The sequence below is a fragment of the Strongyloides ratti genome (assembly GCF_001040885.1).
Source record: "Strongyloides ratti genome assembly S_ratti_ED321, chromosome : X".
Taxonomy (NCBI): domain Eukaryota; kingdom Metazoa; phylum Nematoda; class Chromadorea; order Rhabditida; family Strongyloididae; genus Strongyloides; species Strongyloides ratti.
The window spans coordinates 3,959,369-3,982,717 of record NC_037309.1 but is presented as its reverse complement, the minus strand read 5'-3'; the positions used below and the strand labels follow the sequence as shown (position 1 = coordinate 3,982,717).

The 23,349-nt window shown below is 19.1% G+C and overlaps 7 protein-coding genes across 7 annotated transcripts; 3 read left to right on the top strand and 4 right to left on the bottom strand.

The window, feature by feature from the left end:
* Nucleotides 1–2,766: 2,766 nt before the first annotated feature.
* Nucleotides 2,767–3,280, bottom strand: SRAE_X000085400 (Hypothetical protein; the record flags this gene model as incomplete). The annotated part of the gene is made up of 2 exons (XM_024645248.1): nt 2,767–2,940; nt 3,074–3,280. 2 exons carry the CDS (start codon nt 3,278–3,280, stop codon nt 2,767–2,769), a joined length of 381 nt encoding a protein of 126 aa, XP_024510726.1.
* A 751-nt stretch (nt 3,281–4,031) lies between these two features.
* On the bottom strand, nt 4,032–4,505 carry SRAE_X000085300 (Hypothetical protein; the record flags this gene model as incomplete). The annotated part of the gene is made up of 2 exons (XM_024645247.1): nt 4,032–4,214; nt 4,302–4,505. The coding sequence occupies 2 exons, from the start codon at nt 4,503–4,505 to the stop codon at nt 4,032–4,034; spliced, it is 387 nt and encodes a 128-aa protein (XP_024510725.1).
* Nucleotides 4,506–5,991: 1,486 nt separating this feature from the next.
* Nucleotides 5,992–7,633, bottom strand: SRAE_X000085200 (Hypothetical protein; the record flags this gene model as incomplete). The annotated part of the gene is made up of 2 exons (XM_024645246.1): nt 5,992–6,401; nt 7,105–7,633. The coding sequence occupies 2 exons, from the start codon at nt 7,631–7,633 to the stop codon at nt 5,992–5,994; spliced, it is 939 nt and encodes a 312-aa protein (XP_024510724.1).
* A 2,452-nt stretch (nt 7,634–10,085) lies between these two features.
* Nucleotides 10,086–13,186, top strand: SRAE_X000085100 (Bardet-Biedl syndrome 2 protein; the record flags this gene model as incomplete). The annotated part of the gene is made up of 4 exons (XM_024645245.1): nt 10,086–10,239; nt 10,291–10,407; nt 11,459–12,774; nt 12,827–13,186. 4 exons carry the CDS (start codon nt 10,086–10,088, stop codon nt 13,184–13,186), a joined length of 1,947 nt encoding a protein of 648 aa, XP_024510723.1.
* Nucleotides 13,187–14,195: 1,009 nt separating this feature from the next.
* On the top strand, nt 14,196–15,427 carry SRAE_X000085000 (Histidine phosphatase superfamily, clade-2-containing protein; the record flags this gene model as incomplete). Its single annotated transcript, XM_024645244.1, has 2 exons — nt 14,196–14,390; nt 14,450–15,427. The coding sequence occupies 2 exons, from the start codon at nt 14,196–14,198 to the stop codon at nt 15,425–15,427; spliced, it is 1,173 nt and encodes a 390-aa protein (XP_024510722.1).
* An 880-nt stretch (nt 15,428–16,307) lies between these two features.
* On the top strand, nt 16,308–19,090 carry SRAE_X000084900 (Gp150 protein; the record flags this gene model as incomplete). The annotated part of the gene is made up of 3 exons (XM_024645243.1): nt 16,308–16,483; nt 16,537–17,475; nt 17,539–19,090. The coding sequence occupies 3 exons, from the start codon at nt 16,308–16,310 to the stop codon at nt 19,088–19,090; spliced, it is 2,667 nt and encodes an 888-aa protein (XP_024510721.1).
* A 192-nt stretch (nt 19,091–19,282) lies between these two features.
* On the bottom strand, nt 19,283–21,311 carry SRAE_X000084800 (Wings apart-like protein homolog; the record flags this gene model as incomplete). The annotated part of the gene is made up of 3 exons (XM_024645242.1): nt 19,283–19,762; nt 19,848–20,137; nt 20,366–21,311. The coding sequence occupies 3 exons, from the start codon at nt 21,309–21,311 to the stop codon at nt 19,283–19,285; spliced, it is 1,716 nt and encodes a 571-aa protein (XP_024510720.1).
* Nucleotides 21,312–23,349: the final 2,038 nt, after the last annotated feature.

Below are 23,349 nucleotides of genomic sequence, written 5' to 3'. Positions count from 1 at the left end.
ATATATACTAATAAATAAAAAAATAAATTTATATAATAATTTATTAAAATATATATTTCTAATTAAATAAAATTATATAATATTAACATTTAAAAAACAATATAAATTTACTTTCAATTAATGTATTTATTTGTGTAACGAACAAAAAAAGATCACATAAATATACTTTTTTTATTATAAAGTTTAAATTTATATTTTTAATAAAAGTTTTTTTAAATTCTATTTTTTTATATATTTATTTATAGAAAAGTAATTATAAAATATTTTATCATTATTTTATGTCTTTATTTATAATTTATCATAAGGTTTTTAATAAAATAATTTTTTTCTCTACTATTTTTAAAGTATATAGAAAAAGTGATATATTAATATACATATTTAAAAATAATTATTCTAAATTAATATAATTGTTGGACTTCTAATAAGGTATAATATAAATTTTTTAAAAATACAAAGTATATATTACTATATTTTCCTTTTTAAAAATATTATATAAATATAATAATTTATATTTTTTTTCAAAATATACATTATAATAATTTAAACATACAAATAAAAAAATACTAATTATGTAAGAGTAATAATAGAGTTAACACTTATTTAAATATGTAATGTAAAATATTGTAAAAAAATATATATATATATTGTATAAATATAAAAAGATATATAAAAATGGCATTGTTAAAATATATTCTATATAATATAGGGATATATTCCCATCTGGTAAAAGGTCTAACATTTTACATTTTGATAACATATATTCTTCTTAAACAGCAGATGTCAATGGTAGACAAAAAAAGATAACTAACCATAATTTTGACCATTACTTTACTTTATATTAAGTGTTTTCTATTAAATAAGTTATTAATTTAAAAAAAACACCTGCTTAAGTATATTATTAAAAAATAGTTATAAATATATATTACAAGAAATTATTAATATGTATTAAATTTTTTTTTTAACAAATATTAAAATTGTAACAAAAATTTACTAACTAAATTGAAAATGTTTATATTTTAATACTTAAAGACACATATATATGTTTTCAAAAAGGATTTAACTTATAAAACATTTAGAATATAATAAAGCAAAAAAGTTTTTTTTTCTTTCTATAGTACTCTTAATAAAAATAAATTTATACATATATTATCAAAAACAGGAATTTAATCATTATATTAATGACAAACAAGAACATTCTTGAAAAACATTCATATACATATAAAAAAAAATATTTGATTGATAAAAAAATTTTTTTTTTATAAAAATATAAAAATATAGTGTATGATTAACTATTAAATATTAAAAAACATACAATAAATCTTTAATTAAAAATATAATATAAACAGATAAATGAAAAAAAAAAGAAAAAAATCTTTATGAAATGTCATTATACATATAAACTAATAATACATATCTATGTAATAATGATATGTACTTTAAATCCAATTATAGCAGCTGTTGATGGCAATTATTCTCATCAAACCATTTACATACAAAAAAAAATCAAGACTTTTACATTTTCAATAGATAGAAGATATTACTTGACATATGTTTTTTTTTTTATTAATCCAAAAGAAGTAATAATTTAAAAACAATATATATATATATATATTTTATAAAGCAATATAAATATAAAATTTACATATTATTTAAAAATTGATATTAAATCAGAAGAAATAAAATGAATATTAGAAATGTCTAGAAAAATTTATAAAATTATTCATGTTTGGTTAATTCTTTCTTTATTTATTTATTAAAAATATATATAAAGAAAGAGATATATACATAATTGTAATGTGAAAATTTTTTCAAGAACAAAGAAATTTTTAAATTAATAAAAAAAGACATGCTTTTTTATATTTCTTAAAACATTATATATACAATAGTTTGAAGAACTACAAAAAAAAATAGAATAAAAATAGTTTTAAAAGAATGATTAAGTTCTTTATTTAACTTTAATAAAAATATTATATTATTAAATGTTAGTAAATGTATGTATAATTCATTTTATTTTTTTATCTTAAAAAAGATGAATAATTTACATAATGTTTACATTTATTTTATTATAAATGTAATATGTATATATATATGTACAAGTTTGGCAATGTATACAAAACACTTTAAATATGATTTTTTTTTATTAATAAAACAAGAAAATGTATTTATACCTATATTATAAAGAATCATAAAAATTTTTCAGAAAAAAAAAATTGTATAAGTATTTCATTCTTATATTTATATTATTCAAAATATAAATAATAACTTTCACATATAAAATTATTTTTTAAAGATATTAATTAATAATTTAAAAGTAATTATTAAATTTATTATAATTATATATATACTTTATTCAATCTTTATAAAATAAATTATACTTAAATATTTTATAAATATAAAATTTAAAAATAAAAAAAGTTTAATTGTTATATAATAAAAATATTAAATTAGAAAACTAATTTACAATTCTATTTAATAGTTAATAAATTGTATATCACTATAAATGTAATAAATATTATGACAAATAATGATAAATTTTTTATTGATAAATCATTAATTATAAAAACAAAAAACATTTTATTACTTTGGGATCATTTTTTATAAAATTTAAATAAAAAATTAGTATTATTAATTGAAAAAAAAAATTAGGTATTAATATACCATATAAAAAAAATTTTTATAGTTTTTAAATTAAAGTTGTTTTCCATTACTTTCTTAATAACCAACAATAATTATTTTCTTTGTTGTCTGATAAAGGTGGGAAAAGTATCATAAATATTTTAAAAAGAGAACAATTGACAACACAAAAAAGAGTGTTATTAGATATCTTGATTTGAAAGAAAATATTGTTGAAGAATGGTTGCATTTATTGCTACTACAACAGCATAATTCTCCTGTATAATAAGAATAAACTGTATTATCTCTACATCCAACACCAATATTCTATAAAAAAAAAAATAATATATTTAATATTTATATATATATATATGTGTATACATTATAATATCATTATATAAATAATGTTAATTTCTAATTATTATTATTAAACAAAAAGAAGGACAATAAAATAACTTACTTTACAAAGATTTTGTGTATCACAACCACGAATAATATCATTTCCTGCAGCCATTCTCATACAATAAGAAATACCAACACCAGCAGTATCACAAATTTGATTATCAATTGGTATTTGAGTATTTGTACCTCTACCAAAATAACACTCAATAGAAAAAGTAATTATTATAAAAAAATTTATTATATAAATAACATAAATAAACTGCATGTTATTTTTTAATTTTAAGTAAGTTTTTATTTTGCCTATCTACCTATAATAAAATATAATTAATTTATTAAAATTACTTTTTAAATAAAGAATTATTAAATAATAAATATGGTATTTATAGAAAAAAAATAATTTTTTTTTAATATATATTAATATAATTTTATTTAAAATATATTATAAACCTGGCATTTGATTATTAAGCAATTGCAATGATAATATATTTATAAATATATAATTATTCATCTATTATTATTTTAATTAATATTAACTAACATATCAAATTTTAATAATTTTTTACTTACCTATTCTAAATATTATTATTTGTAATTATAATGTTGCAATGATTTTCAAATTAATATTCACATAAAATATTAAGTAATAATTAGCTATAATAATATTGTTAACTAATATATATTAATATTTAAACGAAGTTACATAAATGAAGACCATATTTAAATAAAATTTTATATTCTCGAAAAGTAGATATATATGTATATATATATATAAATATTATAGTAGTATATTGTGATAATTAACACTGATTAAAATATATTTAACATTACTGGTAAAAAAAAAAATTCATTTTAATAAATAATAAAACCTTATAAAACTTTTGAGAAATACATGCAATATTTGTCTTAAGAAACCTTTTTTTTTTATTATATTTAAAATATTTATGTATAATTTTTACTATACATGAATAAAAATATACTGAAAAAAAAAAATTCCTTTTTAAATTTATATATATAAATTAAAAATTATAATTAACTAACACAATCAAAAATAAATTTAATAAAGGAAATAACATGCAATATTTATTGTTAGTTATGGAAATTATTTTTGTTGATGAATTGCAATGATCTCCTGAACAACAACAAAGTTCTCCATATTTACCACCATAACTGACTCCGGAGACACAACGATTTCCCAAAGACTAAAATATTATTATAAATAATTTTTTTATAAAAAAAAAAAATAATAAATGAGATTTATATGTATATATATTTAACAAATAACTTACAACACAAACATTTAAATCATCGCAATTTCTATAAGAATAATCGCCTTCAGTGACTTTAACACAATAAGGTGTGTTAAATTTACAAAAACGATCATGTATTGGAAATGTATCAATATGATTACTTGAACGAAAACATCCCAAACAATTAATTTTATATGTTAAAAATAATAAAACAGTTAATATAATTACTTTTACTTTTATCATGATAATATTAAAATATATATAAAATTTTTTCTTCAAAAAAAAAAAAAGATAATAGTTAGATAAAAGTTTATCTTCCTATTAATAATTAAAAAAATTTTTTCACCTTCTTTTCTTTTTCCTGAAAATAAAAAGATAATGATAAGTTACGATTATCATTAATAATAATAATAAGTTTAAAAATATAAAGAGAGAGAGAGAAAATTATTATTAATATATGTAGAAAGAGGGAGGTAAAAAAAAAAGACAATATATATAAATTTATAATTATAGTTAGTTTATCATTATCACCTAAAGAGTTTACCAAAACCAATCATATAGAAATAAAGGTTTTTACCTTTATAGTAATGGTATATTATAAATAGGATATATATTAATTATGTCTCATTTATTTTACAGACAAAAGTTTACAGAAAAATGAATATAATGATGATGAGTAGCAAAAGTAGAAAAGAAAATTAAAGAAAAAGGATAACGTTTCTATGAATAAAATTATAATGAAGTTTAAAAAGTGTTTCATATCAAATTTATTGATGTAAATGATAATTAGAGTTAAAATAATATGTATTTTATATGTTTAATTAATATTAATTCAAATGTTAGTAAAAAAGATTTTTGATAAATATAATAATTATAATAATATATTTTGGAGATTTTAAACTATAAAACTATCATATAATCATGATCAAAAAAGTAAACAAATTTAATATATATATATATATATATATATTGTAATTCAACAAAATATTAAAGATATTTTCTCATAAAAAGTTTACGCCACATTATATATGTTTGTTTTTTTTTAATCCTTCCAATGGTATAACCTTCATTATAATATATTCTTTATTACCATTTACTATAAAATAAAACATGGTACTTAGATGAATGAAAAATAAATTTACAAAGAAAATTTTTATAAATATAGAATAAAAAATTTTATAAATGTAGTATTAAATTTTTATATAAAAAAATAACAAACTTTTTTGTATTCATTAATATATTATTAAATAAACAAATAAAAAAATAAAATATATTATTTGTATTTTATATAAATAAAAAAAAGAAAAATAAGGAAAAATTAAAATAATCTTTATTTATTTATATTATTATTAATTATTTGTTATAAAAAAAAAATTTACCATATCATTTTGGAGATAAAAAAGTAATCTTGCCTTTTAAATACAATATTTCTACTATTTAACTTTTTTTTGTGATATATTTATTGGTTAGGCACAAACACAAAGACATCTGAATTTGTTTTTAAAAACAAATTTTTGTAAATTTTTTTATAATATTATGTGAGAAAAATTGAGATGTAAAGGTTTTTTTTTTTTTTGGTAATTTTGGAAGAAAGACTTTTTTATAATAATTATTTAATTTGTTTTTCATATTTTTCCTTAAAACAATTGTTATAAACTTTTTTGAGAGTTGATATTACCAAAAGAAAAAAAAATATTATTGAATAAATGTTTCATTTTGTTATGGTAAGTTAAAAAAGATTCATTCCTACATTTACACCAAAAATTTTATCCCATTTAATGTGAGTTGGGCAGGATCTTGTATGCATTCTATGAATACTTCTTCTTTTAACAATAGCACTTGATAATCCTTCCCATGTACCAATTTTACATTTAATAATAACATTTCTACATGGTACCATTGAAATGTACTTTGCTAACAATGCTTCTGCAATAATTGGTTTTTGAGCATAAATTCCATAAATCTGTTCACCTTTTCCAACTATATATCCTTGGACTTCTTCATTTTCTTTGAAATGAAACATTTTACCTTCTTTAAAAAGGTATTTTACAAAATCACTTCTACTAAAATTTGATAATGTATCATCAAAATCAATGATACTATCAAGATCATTTTCAGTTGTTGTTTCAGAATTAATTCCTATAAATAAAAGAAATGTAAAGATTCATTATTATTAATTTTTTTGATATTAAAAAAAGTAAAATTATAATTAATCTACTTTTTTTAGCTAAAATTATATTTGACCTTAATTCATGATATCTTTATTATCCCTATTGTACTGTGACTTTTTTTTATGTTTATCCTCTATAATAAATCTACTATATCCATTATCTGTAAAATATTCATATATCTAATATATGTGTGTTACTAAATTGTGTCACTAAATCATTAAAATTAATCTTTAATTAAAAAAAAAGATGTCATAGGTAAAAGGTTAACTGTTAAATATTATAATTTTAATAATTTATATAATTTTAATATTACTTAATTTAGCATGATATATAAATAATTTTTTAATAAATTTTTATACTATAAAAAAAATTAATTTTTTTTGTTATATATAAAAATTATAAATCTTTAAAGATCAATTATATATTATTATTATAGCTTAATCATAAAATTAATTATAAAAAAAAAGATATTAAGAATATGTATTATTAATAGAATATTAACTAAAAACTAATAAAAGTAATTTATCCTTTAATAAATGTATAATAAAGGTCGTAGGTTATTTTATGGATAAAAAGATACTTAAATAAAGAGTCCTTTATATATATATTATATTAGTTCAATTTAATGAATTTTATATAATTATAAAGAATATAAAATATTAAAAACTAACCTTGAATATTATTTCTAAGAATTGATTTAGTCTTTCCACTATCAAAGGTAACCTCTTCCATTAAAAATTTTTCACCAACAATGAAACCAGCATAATCACGTAATACACTATCAGCAACAGAATCATACAAATCAATTGTAACATTTTTTTTTAATTCTAAATTAAAAGCACCAAGAACAGCTTCTTCAAGTTGATTAACTAAATGTTGAGTTAAATATTGTTCAGGATGATGATGATGAACTTGTATATATATTCTAAGACTTCTCTTGTCAATAGGATTTTTAACAACATCACCTAATTCAAAAGTATTATCACCACCAATTTCAAGAGGCATTGAAGGATCTTTTAAAGTAACAAGTTTATTATTAAGATTTTCATCTAAATAATTTATAACAAGATATCCTTGATTTTTTGATATTTTTATTAATGTTACAGAAGCAACAATATTTCCATCATTTTGAACTTTAGCAGATGTTGCTTCTGGTACGTTTGATATGTCAATACCAGGTAATACAGCAGGATGAACCATCTTTTGCATCTTTTTTTATTAAATATATGATATTTATATACTAAGAATAAAAATAATATTATTTTATATATTAAAAAATTAATGGCATATAAAATTATCAAACAAAATATATTTTTAATGATTTGATAAAAATAGATGACCGAAATAGAAAATGATGCATATATATATATATATATTAATTATAATGATTAAAATTAAAAAATTTATAAAGGTTAGAAGGTTAAAAATATGGAAATTTTTAAATTATAAAAGAATAGTAATGAGAAAAGATAAGCAGTAAAATAAAAGAAAAATTTTTAGTTTTGAAATAATTATAATAAAAATGTAAGATAATATATATCAAAGTACTCCACCCAATATATAATATATTAAATGAAAAGATTGTTGCCATAAATAATATATATATATAAAGACAAGTTCAGTTGGTTCAACCTATAAAGGAATGTCATAATCAAGAACAACCGCCTTTTGTGGTTGATGTAAATGTAATTGTAATGTAACGTTACCTGAAAAGTGAGACAGTTGTCATAAAGTTTTAGATATTATGTGTGGTTATTTTAATTGGAAGGTGATTTAAAAAGAAAAATGTATTTGAATGATAATAAATTAATATTTGTTATTTTATGCAAAGATCAAAAGATTAATTATTATATATCCATACAAATAATGATAAAATAAATTATATAAAAATTTTTGTAAATAATCATAATATCATTTTATATAATTAATATTTATATTTAAAATACCAATTTTTAATAATATTATTATTTGTTTTATAAAAATGATTTACTCTTCATTTTTAACAGGATACCTCTTTTTGATGCCATTGAAAAAAAAGTAGACAATAAAAATAGGTAACCTGATCCAATTATAAATTTTTTTTTTAATATTAAACTTCTTACAATAACCACATATCATTGAAATTTATAAAAACTTTTTTTTAATATAAAAAGAGTTTGAAGCTTTTTTTAGTATATTATATATTGTAAATATATAATATAAATACTTAAATATCTATTATAATATATGTATATAAAATAGCCTTATAAAAATGATAAATAATGTCATCATTGAAATTAATATTTCATCCTTTCTGACATCATAAAAGAATCTTATATTTATAAAAAAAATATTTAAAGAAAGATTAATTTATGAGTAATGATAAATAAAAGTTGTTTGTTATAAAAAATATATATAAATAAATTTATTATCAATATTATTTTAATATAATTAATAAAATTTAAATAATTATAAAAATCCTTTTTTAACTTACAAATTTTTTATAGTTATAAAAATTATTAAAATAAATTAAAAAGTATATGAATAGATGAAAAAAATTTTATAAATATTATTTTAAATTATCACTTTTATCTTCAATTTGAGTAATTTTTCAATTTAATAATTATTTATCTAGTACAAGGAATAATACATAACATCAATTGAGATGATGATCCACAAATTGTTATTTCCCTTTTTAACATAAAAATATTATTTGATTATAAATCATAGCAATCTAATATTATAAATACATATATTATGATAGTAAATATATATAATGGATAAAAGTATAGTTATAAAGATTATAAAATTTTATTTATGGTAACAATCTGTAATATTCATATGCACTTTATTATCAATTAAATATATTTATTGTTAAGGATGAATGATTTTGAAATTGCTCTTTTTTGTTCCTTTTTTTAAAAACAAAAATAAATTTCTATTTCTTTCAAGTTTCGGTTATTGACAATTTTAATTTGTTTACTTTTAACTATGATTGTAGTAAATAAAAAAAAATATATATATTGACAAGTTTTTCTATTTATCTTGTAATTACACACATATATATATAATAATATATATTCTAATTAATAATTATTTCAAAATATAATATAATATATATATAATGAAATTGCTTATGTCCTTGATTATAAAAGATAATCATGAGTTCAAATCTGTTTGATAAACGTTGACAGTATTCTTTATTAATTATTCTTATATGATAGACTGTTTTTCTTAGAAATATAGACACATCATTTAAAATGATAAAAAAGACATCATGATGATTGCAATCATATACATACAATTCTTTTAATGTATCTAAATTATGACAAATAAAATGTACCTACATAAAATTAAAAAGGTAACATAAAAATTTTCTTTTTATTTTAATTTAAAAAAAAAAAGTTTATTGCGGTTAGTTACTAATTTCAATGAAAATGATTGAATAATGTTATCATAAATTAATATATTTTTTTTTGACATCTTGATATTCTTTATATCTACTTTCATAATACAAACTACAATATATAATGTAATATCTTATATATCATTTTATAAGTAACCATGACAACAAAAGAAAGTACTAAGAATTAAACAAAATAATATATTCAAATAAAGTTAAAATTTAATGAATTAAAGATAAACTTTTTTTTTTTTAATTTTAAGCATAAAAATGTCTAATAACTATCAATTAGTATCAATATTTGATTATCGTCTTAATTATCATACAATTTATAAATGTGCTGTAGGTGGAAAATTTCAAGAAAATGGTAAACAACAAATAATTATTGTAACTCCTGAAAATAAAATTGTTCTCCAAAATGAAAGTAAGTTAAAGAATAAAAAGCATCATTATTCATGTAAATATAATTATTTAGTTGATATTGTTCATAATATAACAGAAAAAATTAATTGTATAAAAGAATTAAGAATTACTGATCCATTAAAAGAAAATGATGAAGGATATGATATTTTATTAATAGGAACAATTGAAAGTTTGATTGCTTATGATATTTATCAAAATAAAACATTATTTACCAAAGAAATGCCAGAAGGGATCACTTGTATAGAAGTAGGTTTTCTTATATATATTTATTTAATCAAACAAATTTTATTTCATTAAAAATAATAAAAAAATTTGTATACGGGGTATTTAAAATAGACTTACCGGAAATAAGATGTTAATAATTTTTGTAACATAAAATTTTCATTAAGATATAAAAGAAAAATTTTTAAATTAAGTAAGTGTAAAACTTATTAGATTATAGTTGATAAAAAAATTTATTTTTAATTTTATATATTGAAGAGAAAAATTTACCCAATATATAACATTTGTAATAAAACTTAAAAAAAACATTTAATCCCAAAAATATAAAAGTGAAAAAATAACTAAAGTTTCATATTTTAATTTTAATTTTTTTGTTAACTTTTTATTTCTTATATTTACATTACTAACTTCTTCTTAATTTAAAGTTTTTTATTTGATAAAATACTACAATACTGTTTTATTTCAAAAATTAAAGTGTTTTATTAACAAATTAACATTTTCTACAATTTTTCTGTATTTAGTACACCAAATAATTTCAATTACATCTGTTTCAATGATTATGGTATATATTTTTTTTTGCATAAAATTCCAAAGGTCATTATCATTTTCCTAATATTTTTATAACTATATAAAATTTTATAATTATACAAAATTAGGAAAAAAGATTCTCTACAAATATTTATTTATACAATGTCAGTTAGCGGGTTTGATAAAATTTATTTTAATAAAAGATGCATAATATGTTCATAAAAGTACTTCAAAAAAAAAAAGAAAAACAAATTATATTATACATATTTTTATGTATAATTAGTTGATTCAAGAAATGAAAAAAAAAATATTTTTGATTTCTTAATTTTTAATTTTTAACCATTTATTATTTTTTTTAAAATTAAAATATAATTAATAAAGAAAATATAAATATGTTTTTATATATTCTTAATAATATATTTTTTTTTATGTTGGAAAATTAATTGATAATTTAAATGAAAATTGTATAGTATGTGGTTGTGGTTCAGCTATGTGGGGATTTGATGAAAAAGGAAATGAATTATTTTGGACAACAATTGGAGGAAATATAACATGCCTTGCTATTGTTGATATTGATAGTGATGGAACTAATGAAATATTAATTGGAAGTGAAGATACAGAAATAAAAATTTTTAAAAAAGATATGTTAGTTGGTGAATTAAGTGAATGTGATTCTATTAGTAATATAAAACATATTAGGGATGCATTTATTGCATTTGCCTTAATCAACGGAACATTTGGTGTATGGAAAAATAAAAATCGTTTATGGAGAATAAAAAGTAAAACACAAGTTGTATCATTTTGTTCATTTCCTGATGATAATTGTGTTGGATGTATTTTTATAAATGGTAAAATTGATATAAGATCATTAATGAATGGTGATATAATACATAAAATTACAATAGAAGCTACCATAAATAATGCTTTTCTAGGAAAAATGGTTGATGATGAGAATGATAATCATTTAATAATTGTTACAAAAGAAGGTAGAGTTATAGGTTATAAATTCAAGGATTCAAGTTCTGTAACAAATGATCGTGCTCAACAATTAATACGTGAATATAATATGAAAAAAACAAATCTATTAAAAGAATTAAATCATTATGATAGAAAATCAACTGAAGATAATGTATTAGGTATTAAAATCATTAAAGATTCTCATTTGACCTGTTTTTTTTCTGCAACAATATCTGATGGCTTACAGTTACATATTAAAATAGACGATAATGTTTTTATAAAAACTGTTATAATATTTGGTGAAGGAATTTTTCCTGGTGAATCATTTATCTATCATCCAAATGAAATATTATCAAATGAAATATCAATCCCATTAAAATTAAATAAAGATATTTTATTAGAATTACATTTAAAGGTAATTGTTGGTACAACAGTTGATAATCAATTTCAAGTAATGGAAGTATTTAAAACTTTACCAAAATTTTGTTCCATTGTTTTATGTCAATCTGAATATACACCACCTGTTAGTAAAGTTGAATTTAAATCAATATTTAAATCAAAAAATTTTATAGAATGGTTTAATGATAATTTTTTGGATGAAATTAAAATTGATAATGAAACATTTTTAGTAAAAATGTATAATTTAAGAACTGAAAAAATTCTTTTATTAAAACTTGATTCAGAAGGAACATTTTCTATACAACATGATGACTTAAGAACTACTGGTGATATAATACAATCTATTGGAGAATATCTTGGTATAGAGACATTAAAATGTTTAGCAAATTTTCCATTAGAATTTAAAAGACTTGAAGGAATGTTTGAAAGTGTAAATTTTATTTAACTTTAATTCTTTTTTTATAGAAAATTTTTTTTTACAGATAGAAGATTGTTATGAAATTCAAAAACAATTTACAGCTGAATTTGCTCAAAAAATAAATTTAACAAAAGAATGTGTGATAAGAAGTGAAGATGCACTAATATGTAACAATTATAAAAGATGTAAACAATTTTATAATAGAGTTAATTTGATGAATAGTGAATTATTAGCACAACATAAATTAAAAATAAGTACAAGAAATAATTTATTATCAATTCTTAAAGATGTTAACATAACTGTTGACTTGTTTGCTAATTTAAGGATTGGTGAACCATCAACTCAATTGATTGCAGAATGTCGAAAGGCAATTGTTAATGAAAAATTATTTTCAATGATTAATTTACTTCAATATGGTATATGAGGATTAAAAAAACCTGTACCAATAATTAATTATTAACACAACAAAAATTAAATATAAGTACAAAAAAAAATTTATTATATATTCTTAAAGATGTTAACATAATTGTTGTCTTGTTTGATAATTTAAGGATTGGTGAACCATCAACTCAATTGATTGAAGAATGTCAAAAAGCAATTGTTAATAAAAAATTATTTCTAATGATTAATTTACTTTAATATGGTATATGAGGACCAAAAAAAAACTGTACTAATAGCTTATTTTTAAAAAGATAAAAGTTGAAATAATTTTGTTAACATTTTGTAACTTTTTTATCATTAATAGAAGTAATTTTTAACATTTTATAAATAATTACGTTTAATTCTATTTATGTTTGCATTTTTACATTAATTCTTTTTGATTTGTCATCGTTTCCTTTGTAATTTTTTAAAAATTATAAATTTATTTATAATCTCTTTTTTCAGATAAATATAATATTTATTTATTATTAATATGGTTTTATCCTATAATTATTTACATAGATATATTCTGTAAAAAAGGTGTAAAAAGAATTACTTTTTAATCAACTGTGTAAATATATTTTATCATAAATATATATTTATATATAAACGAAACATTTTGTTAATTTTTTAACAAATTATCCTTAATTTTAATTTGATAGAAATAAATATATATAAGCTTATATATATTCAAGATATTCTCGTTAAAATTACTTTTATCTAATCTATAATCTTTTTGTTTATATTAGAAATTTATAAGATTAATTTTTTTCTTCTGACTATTATTATTTGAAAAATTTTATATATTTTATTGTAATAACTAGCAATTTAATTTTTTTATTAATAAAAATATTGTTCTTTTAAACTTTTTATTTCTTATACTTTTAATTATTAGTTTATCTATAGAGTAAACTTTAAACAAATGTATGATATTTATAGTAATAAAAATAAAAATTATTTGTACATACTCTATAATATTTTATTCATTATTATTTTTATTTTAGAAAATAACGATGATATTAAAAATATCTTTTATATTACTTTTATTTTCAATTATTGAAGTTATATTAACTAAAAAAATAGATGGTGATTTAATTTTTGTTCAAGCTATCTGGAGACATGGTGATAGAGCTCCAAGTGATTTGCCATATCCAAATGATGTTCATACTGAAAATAAATGGGAAGATGGATGGGGACAATTAACATTGGTATGTTTTTATTTTATTAAAACAATTAATAAGATATATAAATATATTAATGTTTATAGAAAGGTAAAAGTCAAATGTTAAATCTTGGTAATTGGTTTAGAAAAAGATATACTCATAAATTTGTTAATAGCACATATAAACCACAAGAAGTTTATATTAGATCATCTGATGTTGATAGAACATTAGCAAGTGCTCAATCATTTATTTATGGAATGTTTCCAAATACAAAACATTCTGGACATAAATTACCAACACAAGCTGTACCAATTCATGCATCAAGTCCACGTGATAATGATCCTTTACTTAGACCAACAGGTTTTGATTGTCCAGAATATGATAAAAAAGAAGAAAATATTAATAATAATTTACATGAAGAATTAATGAAAAATTATAGTGATATATTACCATTATTAAAAAATGTAACAGGATTTACAGAAGATTTAACAATAAAAGATGTTGGAGGTTTATGTAGTATTAATATTGAAATTATTCATGGACTTAATCAACCAAGTTGGGTATTAAAAGAATGGCCACAATATGATAAAAAAACAACATTAGATATTGTATGTGATATAAAAAGACAAACAAGATTAGGTGAATTTCAAAATAGTGAATTAGGTAAATTACGTGGTGGATATCTTCTTGATAATTGGCTTGATAATATTAAAAAAATAATAAATCATCCAAATGATTCATATAAAAAAATGATATTATATTCATCACATGCTGAAACAGTATTAGCACTTATGTCAGCATTAAATGTCTTCCCTGATGATATATTCCCATATGCAAGTGCTATTGTTATGGAACTTTATAAATCAGATAATGGAACATATTATGTTGATTTAATTTATAAACCAAATGATAAATCATCTAAAGAATTAGAAATACCAGGTTGTGAAAAACCATGTGAATTTGAAACATTAGTTAGAATATCTACAGATCGTGTAATTGATTCAAAAAAAGAATTATATAGAGAATGTGCTTTAGAGTATTGTGAAAAATCAAATGGTGTAATATTTGATTATGCTGATTAAATTTAATAAAATATTTTAGCAAAAGATTTTCGTAAAAATTATATTTTCTCTAAAATATTTTGATTAACACATATACACATTTTTATTAAAATTATATTTTTGTATAATGCAATTATTTTATTCATTCTATAAAAATTATTTAAAGTAACTTTAATTATATATAGGTAATTAATTTATCTTTTTATTATTATTTATAATGTGATAACGAGCTCAAAAATTATATACATATATAAAGAAAATATAACAGTGTCCTTTAAATATTGAAGGAGTCCTTCCTCATTTTGAAGTATATATTTTAAGTACGAGGTAAATGATAAAATGTTTGCAATAATTATTTGCCAAATCAATTACCACTTTAGATAAGTCTTTTAACTTTTTTTTTTTATCTTATATACAATACATAATACCAAGCATCTTCTCTTTTAATATCATTCTCGATTATTTGAAAGGATTAAAACAACTTAACTGGAGACAATATGTGTTTTCTCTTTATACATTTTTCATACAAAAAATTTTTTCTCCATTATATCACAATCTTCCTATAAAATATAAAGATAATATTTAGCTGTACTTTGTAACATTTCTCTTTTTTTTTCAATTTTTAAATATATCTTTGAAAACATATGTTTAATTCTGGAAAAAAATTTTTTTTTACCAAATTAATTAATTCTTCTATTATTTTATTTTTATATTTTATAAAAAATATATGGAAGATTTAGATAAGAAAGAAAAAAAAAGAAATTTTATGAGAAGTCTAAATTGCGACAATATAATAATACAATAATTAAAAAATTGTATTATATTTTTTTTTATAAACGGGTAACATATGTTATAAGAAGGAATATTATATAATTTGGTAAAAAATATTTATTCTACTGATATGATTAAGAGTTATAAACAATCTAGTTTATTTTTAATTTTTATTCTTGTAATATTTAAAAATACACCTACACAAGAATGTGATTACAACAACAAAAGTTTAACTCTTATTTGTGATGGAAAAATGTTAAATAATGATAACCAATTGATAAAAGTTCCTGATACTATTAAAAACATGTATGTTTATTTATTTATTTTTTAAATAAACTATAATAAATAATTTTTTTTAGAAAAATTAATGATTTGAAAAATAAAATTGAATTTAACTTTACAAATAAACCATTTCTATGGACTGTAGAAATTGTAAATTCAAACATTACTATACTCTCAGAAACATTTTGGAAAAATATTCAAAACGTAAAAAATTTTTCTTTCCGTAAAAATAATATTACCCTAATACCACAACAAATAAAATATTATACATATTTACAAAAATTAAATCTTAAAAACAATAATATTTCTGAAATAACAAATTCTGATGTTTTATTTTTATCAAAAATTCGTATTGTTGATATTTCAAGAAATCAAATAAATAAATGGCCTGATTACATTTATGCTATAACAGATCCTGTACCATCATTAATTGAAAAATTAGATTTAAGTCAAAATAATTTTAGCAAACTTGAAATTAATGCATTTTGGCATTTTCCATCATTAAAATATTTAAATTTTTCAAAAAATTTTATCAATGATATTACTTCTGGTACATTTAAACAACTTAAAAGATTAGAAACATTAGATTTAAGTTACAATAATTTGTACAAAATTGAAAGACAATTTTTTAGTGATTTAGTTGGATTAAAAAAAATATATCTCAATTATAATAATATATCAAAAATTTCTGAAGCAGTTTTTTTTTTACAAAAAAATTTAACAATACTAAATATATCATATAACAAATTAAAAAGTTTGGATACTCAATGGACTTTTGAATTAAAAAATTTAGAAAAATTAGAATTATCAATGAATGAAATTTCCTATATTCATCCATATTTTTTTTCACATTGTCCAAATCTTTTAGAATTAAATTTAAATTTTAACAAACTTGAAAGATTAGAATATCAATATTTTGGTTATCTCTATAAATTAAAATCATTTTTTGTTAGTCACAACTATATTAATTATCTTGATAAAGCATTATTTAATAGTATGCAAGAACTTGAAAATTTGTAGGTTTTAATAAAAAAAAAATTTATATTATTATTATTTATTTTATTTTTTAAATATTTAAGAGATGTATCAGAAAATAAGTTAGCATTTTGTCTTCAAGATGGTTTGGTACTTGCAGATTTACGTATGGATTCATTAAAATTTTTAAATTTTTCCTCAAATAGACTTGAAATGTTACCACCATATTCATTTAAAAATTTTCCAAATTTAAGTATCATTGATTTAAGATCAAATCCTATTGTAACAATACAAGCTAATGCTTTTTTTGGATTAAATTTAACAAAATTATATTTTGATAGTGATAAATTAAATTGTGATTGTGGTATGAGATGGTTTTCAAAATGGTTACAAGTTGCTAATTTAGAAGATACTAAAATAAATGCATATTGTTTACATCCAATTGAATTTTATAATGTAGATATGTTGACATTAGATTTTGATAATATTACTTGTGCTGAACAGACACCATATATACAATTTGTTTTACAACAACCAAATTTATTAAAGGGTATTGAGCTATACAATTCATCTATAACATGTTCAGGTTACGGTGCTGCACCAATTACCGTTAAATGGATATTATATAAAGAAAATGAAACAATTATTGTTAATGAAAATAAGGTAGATAATGTTGAAATTGTTATATTAAATACTCCTATTACAAATAAAACAGAATTTGAATCTATGTCAACAATATTACATTTTATTAATATGACACAAAATAATGAAGGTCAATATCAATGTATATTAAGTAATATTTATGGACCTGCATATGGAACAAGAACTAAAGTTATTGTAAATAGAATACCTGAATTTATTTCATCACCAGATAGTATTATAGTTAATGAAGATCAGACGATAATCTTAAATTGTGAAGGTAAAGGTAAACCAGATCCAATAATAAAATGGTCAAAAGGTAATAATAGTCATTTTCCAGCAGCAAGTGAAAGGAGACTTCACATTCAACAAAATGATGAATATTTTTATATACTTAATGCTAAAAAAAAAGATAGTGGTTTATATTCATGCCATATTGTAAATGATGCTGCATTAATAACAAAAACAGTTATGGTATTAGTAAAAGAAAAAAATAATGATATTAGTCAAAATATATCATTAATTGATGGTCAAAATTGTACTTTGAATTGTTTTAATGATACATTAGATAAATATGAATGGAAAAATTTTTTTCAAATTCGATGGTATTATACACCTTTTGAAGGTAATGAAAGCAAAAAATTAGATGAAATTGACAAAAGATTTATTGTTATAAAAAATTTTATAAAAAAGAATGAAGGGTTATATAGTTGTAATGTTTACTCAAATCAAAATAATTTTCAATTTAAAAAAGAATTTTATTTAAAAGTTAATGAAACAAATATATTTAATAAAAATACATGGATTAATATTAATTTTTTTACCATCAAAAATAGTATCACTTTAATTACTATTATTATAATAATAATATCTATTATTGGAATATTAATATATTCTAGTTACACAATTGGTAAAAAATTTTTTGTTACAAAAAAAAGAAATGAAAGATCTTGTTCATTACCAGAAACAAGAACAAATGAAAGAATATCTTTTATCAAAGAAAGCGACAATGGTTAAAAATATTTTATTATTTTATAATAATAAAATAAAAGTAAAATAAGTTTATTAGAAAATAATTAATTTTGAAAAAAACATTAAACAACGAAATAAAAAATATGTCACAAAAAATATCTGAATATTTTTTATGTTAGCAATTGTTTTTTTGAAAATCAATTTTGATATAATAATAATTATAAATCAAATATTATACTATCTAAGACTATCAAAATTTCCAAGATTTTCAATTATTTGATTTATAGCTTTTGAGCAAGCATTAGAATTACTTTGATTAATGTGTGACGTAAATTCAAGATAACGTTGTAACAAGTTAATCATTGGTGCGAAATTTTCATTTGGTAGATACTTGCGAACTTCTTCTGCCAATTCTTCATTATCTTGTAATAATAAACCTAAATTAATAGCTGAAAATGATGCGATCAAATTAGCTTCCATATGTGATGTTGCATATTTATCAGCTGCTTCTGTAAATAATGCATCACAATCTTTTTCTTTTTGTTCCATTCTAAGTTTTATCATTTCACTACGTCCCTGAATATCACTTTTACCATCTTTTGACTTTTCTTCATCAGATATTGGTGTATCATCATCATCAAGATCATTCTCAATATCTAACATATTATCCATATCTTCATCAATAAGTGTAATCTTAGATTCCCAATATTTAAAATGCTAAAAAGAAAAAGTTATATACTATTAATTTATATTATTAAGATAATTAAATATTATCTTTTTTTTTATTGATATTATTACTTACTTTAGCAAATGAAACAAGAATGGTGTTTTCCTGAATATCATTTATCTCATCATCAAAATAATTACATTTTTCATTAAGAATAATTTTACGATTCCTTCCACATGACTCAATAACATTAGCTAAACATCCGGAACAGGCGATTGTTATTGAAAATTTATATTTTTCACTAATATTTTGTGGTCCCCAACAAAAGATAACTTCACATAATTTTTTAAGAAAACCATCTGTCTTCCCAAGGATGGCAGAAGATATTTCATTTTCTTCTGTTAATGTAACAAGAATATTTAATACTAATTGAAATGTTTGTGATAAATCATTTTTTATAGGTTCATTTTTATCACAATTTTTTCCTATAATATTACAAAAAAAATTAAATAATTTTTCCAATGATTTAAGGCAACTATTAGATGAATGTGTTATCAGATAATATTTGTTATTCTTATGATTAATTGACATATTTTGAATAATTCTTAATAATATATTCAATTTTCTACAATTTAAATTATTATTATTTATACATTCATCAATAATCCTTCCAAATTCATCTATAATCCATTCTAAAGTACCATTAGATTTGATAGTATCTCTGAATTTTGAATTACCATTTGATATACATATAAATACTAATGCTTCAAGTGCAAGATTTTTAGGATGTAACATATCATCTGTTAATTGAAATTTTATTTGCTTACTTGAATTTGTATTAGTATTTTCAAACCACTTATCAAGAATAACTTTAATTTTTTCTTTTGTTTTATTATACTCTTCATCATCAATATTATTATTTATTTTAACTAATTGAAGAATTGCTTCACCGGCTCTATCACTATAAGGAAATTGTTCTTTATCACGAGACAATAAATAAAGTACTGTTGATATAACTAAAGCCATTGATGGAGAAGTTTCAATTAAATCTTTTGTATGTTTTAAAAATAAATCAAAAACATCTTGTATTCTACAAAAATGTCTAAATTTAGGTTCTATACATTTTCTAGCTAAATGTGCACCACTTAATATTTTAACATTAATAGATGTATCTCTTAATCCTTGTACGACATAATAAACATCATTCTTATGGTCAGACATTTCACCATTTTCTTTTACTCTCTGTGGACTGCGCCCTTGAATAATTGTTGAGGAGTCACCATAACTCTTCTCCATAAAATTTCTTGTTGTCGTTGTATTATTGTCGCAATTTTTTTTCTTCAAACATATGTCATTATTTGAAAGTATAACGGCATCAGAACCATTAAATGTATGTTTAAACATTACACGATTTTTTGAATTTTTCATAAATTGAAATGGATTATCCATTCTAGGATTATTATTAGGTATAGATGACTTTGTTAAACAATGTTTTTTTGCTTTATTAATATCTTGATCATCGGTAAAAGCATATACATCAACATCCTCTTTCTTATTAGAATTATCAATTCTTTTTGTTTCTGATAATGAACGTTTCATAATACTTTTTTAATTAATAATTAAAAAATATATAGAAAAAAAAAAAAAAGATAAAATTAAAATTGTTAAATATTATAAAAATTAGTATTACATAAAAATGCAAAGTTATAAAATGAAAAAAAATTACTTTCTGTTCAAGAATACTTTTTGAATAATGTCTATGAATAATGTGAAAATATAAGAGGACAAATGTGCATAGAACGTTAAAGAAAATATGTCAACAAAAGATAAAAAAATTTTTTTTTTTAGTATATATTGTTATATTTAGATGTTAAAAAAATAATAAAAGGTCATTAAATGAAGAAGATAATATGTATTTATCTATTCATTTTGGAATTATATCTATTGCTTTGTTTTTATCATCATTTCATTATATATTTTTTTTATCAAGATAAGATATGTTATGAAAGTATTTATTTGTATATATATATCATTGTGTGAAGAATAACCTCAAAAATGACTTAGTAAAAAAATATAAACAAGAGTAAATTATCTATAAAATATTTTTTTTTTTATATTATTTATTTTACAATAATTTACTTACAATTTAAATACTTTAAATATATATTTTTTTTTATGGTATTTGTTCATCTAAACAAACAATCTCATTTTTTTTAAATATACATAGAAGTAAAACTAAAATTTTTTTTTGTCATATGTTTTTATATAATGCATTGGTGTAATTCTTCTGATATGTTAGTTACACTTTTATTTTATTTCATACATAAATTGTATTTATATGATGATAGAGACGAAATTTTTGTGTATTCATTTATAATTTGGTATAAATAATAGGAATTTTCAAATGTTAATATGTATTAAATTATTTTTCCTTAACTTATTATTTAAAAAAATGTCATATGAATACTTTTTTATTTGTTTTGTTTGCTATATTAAACTGTATAGATATAAAATGTTATTTAATATTATTAGATAATCATTATATTTGTAACTATAAATAAAGTTTTACTTGTTAGAAGAATGTTTAAATGGATTTTAGATAACAGAATATATATTCTACATTTAGATGATTGATAATTAATAGAATGAAAGAGTTAAAAGACTTTTGATTCATTAGTGTATTTAATAATCATTTTATATATGTTAACAGTCACACTATATTAACTCAAATAGGTTATTTATAAATTTTATTTTAATTATACTGAACTATCTTTTATCTAGTACACTTTATCCTATTTTTATATGATTTTGTTCTTATTTTACAACCATATTTTGTCATGTTATACAATGCTTCTCTTCTAATAAGGCTTTTTAAAGTGAAAAACACTTCGAATTGCGAAAAGATTAATAATTAACGACATCCATAACGTCGTCAAATAATAAAAGTAAAGTATATGTTTTCTTTTATAGTAGGCTTAACCAAATCGCTTTAAGTTTACTTGTCTCCTTTTTTTACATTTTTTTTAATACTACTTGAAGATACATCTTTTTACATGTTATTTTAAAAAATATTATTATTTAAAAAAAAAAAACAAAATATCTAACAATTCTTAAGAATTATTTATAATGGAAGAAAAATATTACTAATATGACTCTGAATGTATGATATAATATTGATAAATGTATATATATATATATATATATATATGTATACAAATATATCACTAAATTTTTAGAAATGAACATAAGTATTTTGTTAATATATATATATATTATTATTATTATTATAATAAATAAAATTATGATATTTTTATATCAAATTTTGTGATAAAATTTTAATTGTTTTCTTATTAATATAAAAAGAATAATTCTGTTTGATGAGAAGATTTAATCGCGCTGCTCACCATTGTAACCTAGAAGAGCTTTATTATAAATCGACAATCATTGAACGGCTACCAATGGCGAAAAAGACATAGACGTGGTCGTGGTTTGTCAACCACGAGACATTTTATTGACGGCCCTGTTATCTGCCTCAACCACTTCTCTTCATTCTCTATATCACATATGATTTTGCAATTCAGTTAACGTTTATAAAAATATCCCGCTACTATTGAATTGAGTCTTATGACTACTGTAT